The 13610-nt window shown below is 59.7% G+C and overlaps 2 protein-coding genes and 1 pseudogene across 2 annotated transcripts in view; 2 read left to right on the forward strand and 1 right to left on the reverse strand.

Annotated features, from left to right (window-relative positions):
* RSPH14 (radial spoke head 14 homolog) overlaps positions 1-13610 on the forward strand; it is a 53128-nt gene that overhangs the window by 9401 nt on the left and 30117 nt on the right. The window contains exon 3 of the mRNA XM_004716335.1: positions 216-334. Coding sequence (XP_004716392.1) covers positions 216-334 — 119 coding nt within the window. The remainder of the gene's footprint in view (positions 1-215; positions 335-13610) is intronic.
* LOC115869490 lies at positions 1005-1562 on the forward strand (annotated as a pseudogene).
* Positions 6055-13610, reverse strand: part of GNAZ (G protein subunit alpha z) — an 11933-nt gene continuing 4377 nt past the window's right edge. The window contains exon 2 of the mRNA XM_004716334.2: positions 6055-7765. Coding sequence (XP_004716391.1) covers positions 7421-7765 — 345 coding nt within the window. The 3' untranslated portion in view covers positions 6055-7420. The remainder of the gene's footprint in view (positions 7766-13610) is intronic.

Genomic DNA, 13610 nt, shown 5'->3' on the forward strand with positions numbered 1-13610 from the left:
CCACGGCCGCCATCGCCACGGTGTATTCCAGGGCCCTTCACGCGGCTGGGTTGGTTGCGGTTGACGTCTGCCAGGCCTTTTTTCCTGGTCTGCCTGAGTCTGGATGAGCTCCTGGAATCTGGCAGATAGCAGGCTGGGCAGGGGCTACACCGGAAGAAGCTGGGCGGGGCGCCTACGCTTGTGGTGGTGTCCAGCTCCCCCTGTCCTCCACCTAGGGAAGGCTTCTTGAAGCACAATGTCGTGCTGTTCCTGTCCCTCCTGCTGAATGACCCCCAGCTGCTCTGCCGCCTGAACCTGCACCAGGCCTACAAGCACCTGGCCCAGCTGCCCCAAGGTAGGCCGTGGTCACCCCTGGCCCTGCGTTCGGCCCTCACACGTCACTCTGCAGTCCGTTGCTCTCCACTTTTGTCCTGGGCGGCGGATCAGGGTACAAAGGAGGCCTGTCGCAAAGGCAAGGACCCAGGCCTGCTAGTAGGTGGGGAAATGCCGCCTGCCAATTCGCCCTGTCAACGAGGACAAACTCCTGATGCCAGAAGCCCTTTAAATGAAGGGTTAGGCCCAAGACTGAACCAGAAGGAGCCCTGGTGGCAGAGCAGTTATGCATTGAGCTGTAATCACAAGGTTATCAGTTCGAAACCACCAGTCGCTCCAAGGGAAGAAGATGGGGCTTTCTACTTCCTTCAAGAGTGACCGTCTCGGAAACTCACGGGGGAAGTTCTGTGGTGCCCTGTCTTACAGGGTCACTGTGAGTCGGCATCCACTCGATGGCAGTGAGTTTTGGATTTTGTTTTGTTATGCCTTTGGCCCAAGAGTCATGGCAAAGGGCTGTGGAGGAGGCAGACAGCCGGATCTCCCTTTGCCCTGTCTGGCTGATGCCCCAAGTGTCCCAAGGCAGGGGGGTCTCTGACTTTCTAAAGCGGGGTGAGAAGTGGGGAGGAGGCAGGCAACCCTGGCCAGAGGCAAAGTTCCACAAGGGCTCCTCCAGGGAAACAGAGCCTTTGACCATGGTTGCGCCTGGCAGTTTGAGCAGTAAGCACTCGGCTAGCATTTCTGAGTTGTTGGACCATGGTTCCGCCCCCTCCCCCCACCCACTTTCCCAGAGGAGCCTGCTAAGTGATTTTGTTTCCGGGATTATGCTGTTCCTGAACACAGCCTCAGTGAGGTGATATCTGAGGAGAGAGCTTGCCTGAGGTTGGTTAAGATGCTGGCAAACTGCCTGTCCTACATCAATGGCAACCAAACGTGGTCCTTGTCGCTGAGGAACCGACCCAGGGAACCGCTCAAGATGTCCTGTGGCTTTCCTCCACCGAGCCCTGTGGCCTGTGAGGTTGTGCGATGCATGTGAGCTTGGAGATGGAAAAGGTATGCTGAGAGCTGGCTAGGATGGTATATGATTCCAGCGTGGGGCCAACTCTTGATCGAAGACTGGTGTGTAAGCAGGAACACTGCTCACAGGATGGAATGAGTAGCTCTGGGGGGCACTTTTGCTTTAGGGGACAGCCTGCTTCTCATCTGGCCTCCGGAGAACTCTGATACTCGGCACCGGGTTTTTGGCTTGTTAAGGAAAGGCTTGACTCATTGAAGAGTGTTAAAAAAAATGTTAAGCTCCTTTTTTTATGATTGGGTAATAAAATGATGCAGACGCTCAGCTAAAACAAACAAACAAAATAGAAAACACCCCGCGTTCTGTTTGGAGTAAAACCCAAGCATGTGTGAACTGGACCCCTGGTGGCCATCGGTCCTTGTTAACTTACTCTTGGGTGTCTATTTGAGCTCGCGGTAGAGGAGGTATCCCTGAAGCAGCATAGGTAGGTGAAAAGTCACGGGGCCAGTAAATAAGGTGACAAAGGGGAAGGGCGGTCAGGAAATGACGCGGGCAGCGCGTATCTTCAGTTTGGTGGGGCCCTGGTGAGGCAGTGGTCAGCATGCCTAGACCACCAGCCACTCCACAGGAGAAAGACGGGGCTTTCCACCCCCCGTCAAGAGTTCATCTCAGAAACTCACAGCAGCACGTCTACCCAGCTCTACAGAGCCATGATGACTTAGCATCGACTTGGAGGCAGTGAGCTAAGTGTTTCCGTACCAAGGTGCTTTGGCTTATCTTTGCCTCTCGCTGTCTTTTCTTGCAAAGGTCTCAGCAGAAGGGAAGCTTTGGTACCACGGCTTTGAGCACGTAGGGTGTGCGGGCGTCCTGTCTGCCATTACTAGAGCTCTGAGGGAGAGCTGGGGTCCCTGGGTAGTGTGCACTGAGAGGTTGGCACCTCGGAAGAAAGGCCTGGAGACAAGTGGGAAGGGCAGCCCTCGCAGCACAGCTCACTCTGAACCCCGTAAGGTCACCCCCAAGGTATCTGGCTCCGTGATATTGTTAAGGATCATTTGTTAGTTGCTTTCTGGCTACCGTCAGCTCACCTGCCCCTTCCTTCAACTCCGCAGATCTGCACCGGACACTCTCTCTGCCCCAGGCCCAGGGGCTTCCGTTTCCTCCATCTGTAAAACCTGGCAGCAGGGTTGGTTAGACCATCCGATCCACACCCTGGCCTGGTCTACCCTGCCCTGTTGTTTCCCAGAGTGGCCAGCAGGCGGCGAGGCAGGACCGGTGGCCGGCTGGGGCGGCCTCCGGTGGCATTGCAAAGGCTCTGCCTGGCTGGACCGCTGCCTGGACTCCTGCTAAGCCTGCGACCGTGCACTCGCCATGTGCAGGTGTTCTGTGGGGAGGAAGCTCCAACACTGGAAGCAGGGGTCTTTCGTGAGCCGGGGCCCGCTCTGGCTATGGCCCTGAGCCCTCGGGTCCCCTCACAGCCTTGCTAATGACGCAGTGGACCTGGCAGATGGCTAAGGACGTGTGGGAGGGCGTGGCTCCATGGCCTGGAGCAGGCGGGGACAGTACCCCCCCCCCCAGAGCCCTAGACCCAGGCACAGTCACAGGGGTAAGGGTGAGGCGAGGGTTCTGGGGAAAGGCGCAGGTCGGGGTGAGGGTGGGGGTGTTGGGGGGCCCTCTTATGGCTCGGCAAGATTGTCATGAGAGCCTCATTCTCTCTGGTCACCTGCTCCTGTAGGTCTGCACCACCCAGGGCAAGTGGGTCTCACTCACCCCGCCCCCGCCCCTGGGGGTGTTCAGCCCATGGGGTGCTGCAGACGACCTCTTGGGGCAGCCCCAGCCCTGTCTTTGCCTACTCTACTCTGACCTTGGGGTGGGGCGCACAGCTTCTCGGAGGAGCCCTGGTGCCACTGAGAGTTAAGGACTGATCCGCTGCTAAGCTAAAGGTAGATGGTTCGAACCTACCAGATGTGCTCCTGGGGAGAAAGACGAAATTTCCGGCGTTTGTAGAGACTGAGAGTCTCAGAAGCCCTTTAGAGCAATTTGACTCAGTCCTATAGGGTCACCAGAGGTTGGACTCTACTTGATGCCACTGGGTTTGGTGGCGCTCAGCTGCTAACCAGAAGGTTGGCAGTTCAAACCTACCAGGCCTTCGGAGGAAGTAAGATGAGGCTGTCTGCTCCCAGTAAAGACGGACAGTCTTGGAACTCCTGTGGGATTGTGGCGATTTGGAATCTCCTGCACACTGAGGGAGGTGGGGTTTATTTTAGGGCCTGGCCGGTTGGTTGTAAGGGAGGTCCCGGGCTTAGGGGTCTTCTCACTGCGCCCTGCATGGATCAGAGACAGTGGGTCAGGAGTAGCAGAACAGTTGGGTACAGGATGCAGGAAAACGTGCAAACCTGGCTGCCTGCAGAGAGTGGGGGTGGGACCTGCAGAGCATGAGAGGGCGGGGTCTGCTGAGCATGGCCTGCAGTCGGCACCCACAGCGAGAACACACAGCTCTTCACCCCTCCGCCAGCAGGCTGCTGTTGCACCCATTCATCCACTAACAGCCCCCTACCTCCCCGCTCCCAGAACGTGGAGGAGCTAGGGGCCATGGAGGAGCCCGGGCTGTACATCCTGGGCTCCTGCCTTGAGAGGGCCGGCTTGGCCTGCGGCGTGCGAGGCAAGGAGCTCAGGCTAGCCTGCCTCTGGCTGGGCACGGACCCAGAGCACCTGCGTCCTGGCAACTGCCAGGTGGGTCCCCCTTGCTAAGACCCCTGCAACATGGGAACAGAGGCAGCCATGCCCACACAGGCTCAGAGGGGCTGGGGGTTGGGGTACAGAGCGATGCTGGTCATTTTGAGGATGGGGTGTCACTTGGGTTGTACTGTCTGGGCAGTGGGGCTGTGGGGAGGCCGTGCCAAGGGACCTACTGCACCCTTCTCCCTGGGGTGGGCAGCTGCCCCTGAGGGTTGCCTTGTCCCATCTCCAGCAGGGGAACCAGGCCGCTGTCCCTCTCTTCCTGAGATATTGACTGTGCCCACGATGGCCCTGATGGGTGTGCTCAGGCTCTCAGGGACCCCTCCTAGGAGTGTGTGGGGTACTCCACTGAGGGTTAATGCCCGCCCACCCACCTCAGCTCACCATGAGCTGGGCAGTGGGGTCGTGGTGAACATGGTTGTCCCACATTACACCATCTCGGGTGACCCAGCAGACAAAAGTTGGGATATGCCAGAGGGGTCCCTGCCCCCTACCATCTCCAGAGGGCCTCATGTAGTCTCCCCCACAGCCACTTACAGTGACATGACCCATCCAGCTGTGTCCTGTGTGCCCCCCACTGCCCAGGCATGTGGAGGGGTTAACAGCACATGGCAAGCTGGCAGACAGATCCCCCTGCCAATGAAGTGGGTGTGGTGGGAGGGTGGGGTTCCTGGTGGAGGGGGCTGAGGGACAGGGTGGGAGGGGTGTGGTGAGGCAGAGCAGGCCAGGCAGCACTGGCTGCTGGTCTCTCACAGAGACAGTGACAGCTGTCCCACGGTGGTCCCCAAAGTCCAGAGGGAGTCTGACTCATATCAGAGACTCCTGGGGCTCTGTGAGACAGCATGGGAGCTGGAGGAGACCCCCACATGGGGGGTCCGGCTGGTGATGTGGTATGTGTGCGTGTGCGTGAACATGCACATGTGTATGTACTTGTGTATTTGTGTGGGGGCATGTCTGCGTATGTATGCAATATGTGTGTACACATGTGAATATGTGTGTTCAAGGATTATGTCTATGGGCACGTGCATGTGAGTGCATTTGCCTAGGTGTGTATTTGTGTGTGTGCACATGTGAAAACGTGTACATGCATTTGGGTGCACATACATGCATGTACACAAGCATGTCTGAGTAAACGTGTGTGTACATGCACCCTCATGCAGCAGTGACCGCAGGAAACCTCAAGTGGGGTTGAGGGGTGCACCCTGCAGAAGTTGGGAGGGGCTATGCCCTCCACAGACCTTGGAGTGGAGCTGAACCCCCTGCAGATATTATGGGGGATAGTATTCCAGGGGGGCAGTGTCCCCGGCAGATGTCAAGGGGGATGGGTTGTGCCCCCTGCAGACCTAGGAGGTGGACTGTGGCAGATGCCCAGTCTGGGCACAGGGCATTCTGGAGGTCCAGCCCCTGACCTTGATCTTGACCATGTTTCTTGGGTGAAAAGAAAAAGACCACTGTTGCCCACCTCTGGAGGCCATCTGCTCCTGTAAAGACCCACCGCCTTGGAGACCCTCTGGGGCAGTTCCGCTCTGTCCTACGAGGTCACTGTGAGTCAGAATCAGGCGCCCACCTGCTGGGATGGAGTGCTAGGTAAAGAACATGTGCTAGCCAGGCACATGGTGCCTCTAGCCATGTGTGCCGCCTTCTGCAGGAGGCAGCCTGTGAAGTCAGCAGGTGAGGCCCATAACCCTGCTTGCCCCCCAGCCCCGTCACACTGCTGCCCCAGCTTACCGGTGACCCCTCTCTGACCTCCACTGTGTGTTTGTGTGTGTGTGTTTAGGGGAGGCCCTGGGTATGGCAGGGGGTCAGAACTATTGCCCCCAACCCTCTTTGCTCTACTCAGGTGCACCTGCCTGACAGGCCTGCCCACTCCTTGGCCTCTCCCCGCTGGCTAGGCTGCTTAGCCTTGGTGGTGTTGCGCCCCCTTGTGGTACCACCTCTACTCGGCATCTCGGGTGCGCTGACCGGGATGCGGGCACACAGCACACCAGGACGGGCTGGGTTCCATTCACGCGTTTTATTTTCTGAAATTGACAATCGCGGCGACTTGCACCCCACTCTGGCAGCCCCCCTGCCCCCTGTGCACCAGGGCCGGGTCTCTGCCCAGCGACTTTGCACACCCGGGCACCGGACGAAATGGGGTGAGAGGACGGGCTTTGGCGAGGGCTTGGGGCCTCATCCCAAGGGGTGCTAACTTACAGAGCCCTTGGTAGACAGAGTGGGGGCCGGCCCCAAGGCACAAGGCCTCCTTCGGGCAACAATGCTGGCTGTGCCGTCACAGGAGTCCTGGCTGCAGGCCTGGGGTCGGGGTGCCCCCTTCTCAGCCCACCCTCCACGTGACAGGGGCACGGGGCACGGACGCTTTAAATGCCAAGGCGTTTTCTCACTGTCCATGTGTTCCCTGGCACAGGGCCTTCTTAAATACATCACAGGAATTTTCTTAAATAAAAACGGGGCAGGAACCCACCCGAGCTAGCCTGGAGGCTCCTCGGGGGCCGGGTCTGTACAGTATGTCCCCGAGGCCCCAGCTGGCCCCACAGGTCACATCCACCCGGGCGCCAGAGCAAGAGGGACAGGGTCATCGGAAAAACAACTTGGACACTCAGCAAGCCAGACAAAAAAGGGCCACCAGGGGAAAAAAAAAAAAAAAGGTTCATAAAATCTACATTTAAAAAAGAATATTCAACTGCATTGGAAATTTGCCTTTGAGTATGTTTTTTTTTTTTTTTTTTTTTTTTTTTTTTCCCTTTTCTGCGAAACACTGCGAAATTTCGCCCAGAAGAACGGAACAGAACAAAACAAAGGCGGACCTCAGAGAAGAGAAACCAGGTGTCACTTATAAAACGTCAGACAAGTAGAAGAGCTGGGCCCCCTCCCCCCCGACGGCCTGGGTTGGAAGAATGGTCCCGTTTTTTGTCATGTTGGTTTTTGCTGCATATTGTGAAGGTGTGCACGAGGAGCGGAGTGCGGGCTGGGGCCGGCCTCAAACCCTGGCTCTGGAGGCCGTGGGCCCTGAGCAAGGTGGGGTGGTGCACACTTGTGTGAGTGTGTATGTGTGTGTGTGTGTGTGTGTGTGTGTGGCGCGCCAGGAGGGCGAAGGACCCTTCCTCAGGGCCCCTCTCCCGGTCAGCTGCGAGATAGCCAGTCTGGAATGCAGGCTGGAGCCAGCAGCTTGTCATCAGTAGTCTGGATGCTGGCTGGCCCAGGATGAGCCGCCCACAGCAGGGAACATCTCCAAAGGGTGCGTGTGTGTGTGTGTGTGTGTGTGTGTGTGTGTGTGTGTGTGTGTCTCCCCAGCCGGCATCCCTCCCGCCGTCGGTCCAGGAGGACAGCCAGGGCCTGGGTCCGGCAGGCCGGCAGCCCTCAGCAGAGCCCGATGTATTTGAGGTTGTTCTGGATGATGACGTCGGTCACGGCGTCGAACACGAACTGGATGTTGCTGGTATCTGTGGCGCAGGTGAAGTGGGAGTAGATCTCCTTGGTCTCCTTGTTGCGGTTCAGGTCCTCGAACTGCCGCTGGATGTAGACGGCCGCCTCCTCGTAGGTGTTCTGCCCGCGGTACTCTGGGAAGCAGACGGTGAGCGGGATGCGGCGGATCTTCTCTGCCAGCAAGTCCTTCTTGTTGAGGAAGAGGATGAGGGACGTGCTGGTGAACCAGTTGTTGTTGCAGATGGAGTCGAAGAGGCGCAGGCTCTCAGCCATCCGGCTCTGTGGGGAGAGGCCACGTCACTCAGGCAGGAGGGACCCACCGGGCCTGACGCCCCGCACGGACGCAGAGATCCCCGCCCTGCCTCCTGCAGGCTCAGGAGCCCTGGACTGACTGGACACCCCCCTCCCTGCCCCCAGAGCTGTTTGTGCTGGTAGAGGCTGGGGGGTGGGGGTGAGCTAGACACCTACCTCTCTCTCTCTCTCTGGCTGCTGCTGAGCCCTGCATCCCTCCCCTCCAGGGCCTGGCCACTGCCAACCACACTCCTGGGGCTCTCAGGCTGTGGTCACACCTGGCAGTGCACAGTCCCCCATCCTCCAGGACTTGACCCCCGTCAGCCATACCCCGCCACCCAGACCAACACCATTTGGCCGCCCAAGCCCCACCCACCCAGGAAGGTTCCTGTGGGTAGGTGCAGCCTGGTGGGTTTGTCCCGGTTTTCCTCTTGTCCTGGCCGGGCCCCTCTGTCCTCAGCCCCAGCCTGGGAGGGGTGCCTACTGTGCCCAGGTACCGCTCCCCTACCCCCATGGGTGCGTCTGCTCCTGCTTTCAGGGCTCTCGGCCCAGGTCGGGGTCACGTGATTCCACTGCCGGGGTGTGTGTGTGGGGGGGAGACCCAGCCAGGGCGCCAGCCACACATGGACTTCAAGGACAACATGCAGCTTACCAGGCAGCAGTGCCCACCCCGGACAGCAAGGCTCCTTCTCCACCACCACCACCCAGAGGGCAGGCTCCTCCCCGACCCAGAGGGCATGGCCCCAAGTCCGTAATTTGGGACCCAGCCTTTCTTTACCCTTGTTCCTTCTCAGGACCTCAAAGCTGAGTGGATTCTGCCTCACAGCAACTCTACAGGGCTTCTGACGTCTGTAATTTTCCTGGGAACAGGCAGTCCCATCTTTCTTCTGAGAAGCAGCTGGTGGATTTGAACTGCTGACCTTGGGTTGGGTTAGCAGCCCAATGCTTCACCCCCTGCAGCACCTCCTAGGGCCTTACGTTTGCGTATGCTTTTTATACCGAGTGGTAAAGATACCAGACATCCTCACAAGCGGGCCAATCAGCGGCATCGCCGTAAGCGGTGAAGGAACCGGAGCTGCCGACAAGTTCTTTCTGCTGGGATCAACTGTCTTGACCACGGAGGCGGCAGTCCAGACACCAATGCCAGTGCCCTGGGCAAATTTGTTGCAAAAACGTGCCAGGGCCTGCTCAACGGGCAAACAGATCTGTCTTGGAAGAAGTACGGCCAGAGTGCTCCTCAGAGGCAGGGATGGCCAGACTTCGTCCCAGGGACTCTGGACGTGTCCTCAGGAGAGACCAGATCCGGGAGAAGGATTCGGCGCTTGGTCAAGTGGAGGGGCAGCGACGGAGAGGAAGACCCTCCGGGAGAAGGGCTGACACCGCAGCCGCGGCCATGGCAGCCGGCATGGGAATGGTCGTGAGGAGGGCGTGGGGGCGGGCGGTGTTCTGTTCTCTTGTGCACAGGGTTGTGACGGTTCGGAACTGACCCGATGGCACCTAACAGCAACAATATGCTAAAAGTAGCAAAGGTGCCACCCGGAGGTCTAAGGTGCACTTGGCCCAAGCCATGGTCTTTCCACTGGTTCTTGCGCTGGGGCAATGGCTACAGAAAACCAGAGAGGAACCGAGCCTTCTGATTTCTGTGTGTGCAGGCGAGGAGTGCAGTGTGCTGTGGACTGCCACCCGATCAAACAGATCATCGTGTACACGGTCCGAGGGGCCTTCAAAAAGTTCATGGGACCTCCCACTCTCTTGTATTTTCCCCCACCTTCCTCCTCCTGTAAGGAGCTACCGTCTCGGAAACCCACAGGGGCAGTTTTACCTTGTCCCTCGGCGTCAGCACTGACTCGATGGCAGTGAGGTGTTGGCTAGGTTGATCCCTTAAATGCTGCCCCCTCCCAGTCCCAGGGAGGCGGAGCTGCCATGTGCAAAGGCAGGGCAGGGGCTGGCCAGGTAGGGCAGGAGACCTCACACGGGGGTGCTCTGGTGGAGCAGCGAGTGTCTAGGCCATCTGGTTCTGCTCGAGGTGGGGGCTGATCTTCCTGGGGCCATACGTACCATGGGCCAGCCCGGGCTCTGTGTACAGAGGTCTGGTCACCCCCACTGCTGGCCCCAGCCTGGCCGGTGGCTGTTCCTGCACATGTGGGACCCGCCTGGCCACAGCTCCATCATCTTATGCCTCCAACCCTGCCTGTGGCAGCTCCAGTGTTGACCACCCCACAGCGACAGATGGGGACTGGCGGGGGCCGTTCTGAGGTGCCCCCAGCCCCGCCCCATGTCCAGTGTTAACTGTGCTCTCGGGCTGCCATTTCAAACAGCAAAGGCTGTTTGAACAAGATAACAGGCTGCTCCCTGTGCCACATCGGCCCCCACAGCTGGACCCACTTCGGCTCTAGGGGAGCCACTTCCTGCAGGCGCTGTGGGGCCAGCCCAGGAGGAACCGCTCTCCCCCACCCCCGGCTCTTCTGTTGGTCCCTGGTTCTCCTGGGGGTGCCCTGGCAGAAGATGGAGAACCTTAAGCACCCTATGTCCTGGGCAGGGGCAGTGGGGTCCTCCTGAGGGTGGGGGGACTTCAGGAGGAAGGGCTTTGTTCCCTGGCAGACTGGGAACCAGCTTTGGCCTCAGAGCGTGGGCAGATGCGTGCACACGGCCGCCAAGGTGCCCAGCCAGCCTGTCGCGCTGTCTTTGCCTGTCTCCGGTGCCTGGGAGAGCGGGGCTGCACTCAGTTCCTGCTGTCCCCTGTGCCCAGCCCTGGGCTGGGACGTGTGTGGCCTCACAGGCCCTCGGCACATGTCACGAGGTATCATCTCGGTGGGCGCATGCTGAGTCCGCTCTACCTCTGGGAGGGCTTGGGCCACTGTGGTGGGGTCATGGGTGCCCCAGGTGGATCCCTCACCTGGGGGGCTGGGGGCACCCCAGACTTGGTCACCTGTGGGGGGGCGAGGACTGCCCTGGCCCCGATCTGCTCACCTTGGATGGCTGTGCAGACCTGGCTCTAGAACCCCCAGGCTGCCCCTGACCGGGCGGCAGAAGCTCACAAGCAGCTGGAAGAGACACAGGCTGGGCAGGACAGTGAGACTCCTTGCTCATACCCCCACAGAGAGCACCCATCTGAAACGCACCCTGGCCTCTCGGTCCTACCACACCTGCCCACCAACAAGCCACCAGAGTGCCTCTAGAAGGCCATACTCCCATCCCTCAAGAGCTATTGGGGATGCCAGGCTGCCCCTTGTCCACCCCGACAGGACCTGGCCTCCCTCCTGGACACTGGGGGCACGCTGCACCCGCGACAGGCTTGCTGTGGGGACACTGGCTCCATGTCCTCCTGTCCTGGGGGTGCTGGCGGGAGTTTCTGAGAGGCAGGGATTTGATAGAGGACAAACAGGTCGGCGTCCCACACCTGGCACTGACCCAGACAGGGCCCCCTGTTTCTTGAGAGGCTGGACGATCTGCCCAAGCCCCTCAGGGTCTGCATGTCAAAGCCCCGTTCCTCCGCGGAAACCTGGCCAGACAACACCATCCTCATGTCCTAGCGCCACCTGCTTTCCTGCGGCTGGGGGACCCTGAGCTAGACCTCAGCTGTATCATCCCACCTGTCACTACCCCTCTTGAGGTCTTATGGCTTGTGGGACTGGGAGGGAGGCCGTGTGGGGCTAGGAGGGGGGCCATGTGGCTGGAGGGCTATAGGTCTCCTGAGCTAGGACCTCCCCTGAGCTGTTGGGGTCACTGCTGGCCAGCAAAAGGTACAGGGCTTGGTCCTGGTTTGGCCTCAGGCATCAGGCTGATGGTCAGGGCTGTGCCCCCCACTCACCGTGTTGGGGCTCCCAAGAGCCGAGGGGTCCCCCTGCCTGACAGGCCTTCCATCCCTGCATAAACCCATGGCCCTGGGGAGCCCGGCGACTATAGCACAGCGTTCCTGCCCTGTTAGCCGGACTCTGGTGCCTACAGGCCCGCTTCCCTCCTCCACCCCAACACTGTCCTCAGCCTGTCCTTGGTGCTGGCCAAGCCAGTCGTGGGACGGCTAGGGTGAACGTTCCCCCCTCCTCCCCTCCCAGCAGCAAAGCCTCCAGGGCCCTCACCCCACCTGCAGTCGGCTCTCCATAACGGGGGAGATTGTTCTCTGGGTCTCAGATTACACAAATCCCTTGAAACAATCCTAATCTGTGTCTTAGAGCCCGCTGTTGGGCTGCGTGTGCAGGGGCAGAGGGAATGTGCTCTGGAAAGAGCGACCCCACCAATCCGGGCCGCCGTGGGGCTGGGGTGCCTGGCGTCCACACTTACAGGGGGCCGGGGGGTGAGGGGCAGCACCGTGGTCCAGAGTGACAGGTTACATGGCGGGAGGGGGGGTGAGGGGGCAGCCACAGGACTGACTGCAGTCCACAGGCCCCAGTTCCAGCTCCCCACTGCCCTCCCCCTGGGGCATGGGCCACCAGAATCTCCACTGAGGGGCCCTGCTGGCATAGTGGTTACACGTGGGGGTTGCTCACCACAAGGTTTGAAACCATGAGAGGAAGGCAGGGCCTTCCACCCCAGTTAAGAATCAGTCTCAGAAACCCACAGGGGCAGTTCTACCCTGCCCCGGAGGATCACCCTGAGTCGGCATCCACTGGATGGCAGTGCTTTCAGTCCCTGAAAACCCCGACCTCAGCCCGCCCGACCTCAGCCCGCCCATTCACGGCAGGCATCCCTGAGACACAGGCTGTCTAGGTGTCCAGTAGCACGTGGCCCTGGCACTCCCCATGCCTCCCCCCCCCATATCCTGCACACCACGCACCTCACCTGGCCTGTGCCCCGCCACACGGCACAGACAGCCCCCATGGTGTCCCTGTGTCCCCCGACTCCACACAGAACACCCTACAGCCCCCAAAGCTCCCCCTCCCAACAAGCCCTCGCTGTCCTACCAGCTGGACTTTGGCACAGAGGGCCCTTCCAGCTCCTCGGGGTCAGGACCGGTAGCCCCGCTGGCTGGGCGTGGACTCAGCAGGGTCCTTCAGGTCAGGCCTGCGTAGGCTGGGCTGTCAGGGTAGGGCAGGAGATGGTGCTGGGGCAGTCCACTGGCCCACCCTCCCGGCCAGGAGAGGTGAACAAAGGGTGCACCCCAGTGAGCGCTGCTCCTCAGACGGAGCCTGTAGGGAAGGGCAGAGCGAGCTCCAGGGACAAATGTGGGACCAGGTGGCAGGAGGCTGGTGGCGGCTCACCACTCATTGAGCCCAGCCCCGCGGGTCCCTCGGCCAAAGCTCGGGCTCACAGTGGCCAACTAGCAAATGCCCCGTAACTGACTGGGCACAGGGAGTGCCTGCTTGCATCCGTGGTGTAATCATGAACTGGAGCTACCAACATGTCATCTGAAACAAAACCAGCCCCCCTCCCAAAAAAAAACAAAAACAAAAACAGAAACAAAAAAAACTCACTGCCCTCTAATCAACGCCAACTGACAACAAGCAACCCTACAGGACCGGGCAGAACTGCCCCTGTGGGGTTTGGGGTTTCCAAGTCTGCAAAGCTTTACGGAAGTAGAAAGCCCCCGTGTCTTTCTCCCACAGACAGGCTGTGGCTTCGAACTGCTGACCTTGTGGTTAGCCCAACTGGTCACCCACGACGCCACCAGGGGCCTGTGACGCCGTGTCACACAGTTGCCAAATTCCCTGAGACACGGGCCAAGCGGACATCAATGTTGAATAAGTCCATGACGGCGGGCAAGGGTCATCGTGTGTCCGAAACAAACACCAAGCCATGAAGGAACACAGAGGGCTGTCAAACTGGAGCTAAGGCATCGACAACAGAGCCGAGACAAACCAGCGCTAGAAGAAACTCAACCGGAATGCTCCTGAGA

The sequence above is a fragment of the Echinops telfairi genome, unplaced genomic scaffold (genome assembly GCF_000313985.2).
Source record: "Echinops telfairi isolate 266 unplaced genomic scaffold, ASM31398v2 ScPeMD7_29;HRSCAF=101, whole genome shotgun sequence".
Lineage (NCBI taxonomy): Eukaryota > Metazoa > Chordata > Mammalia > Afrosoricida > Tenrecidae > Echinops > Echinops telfairi.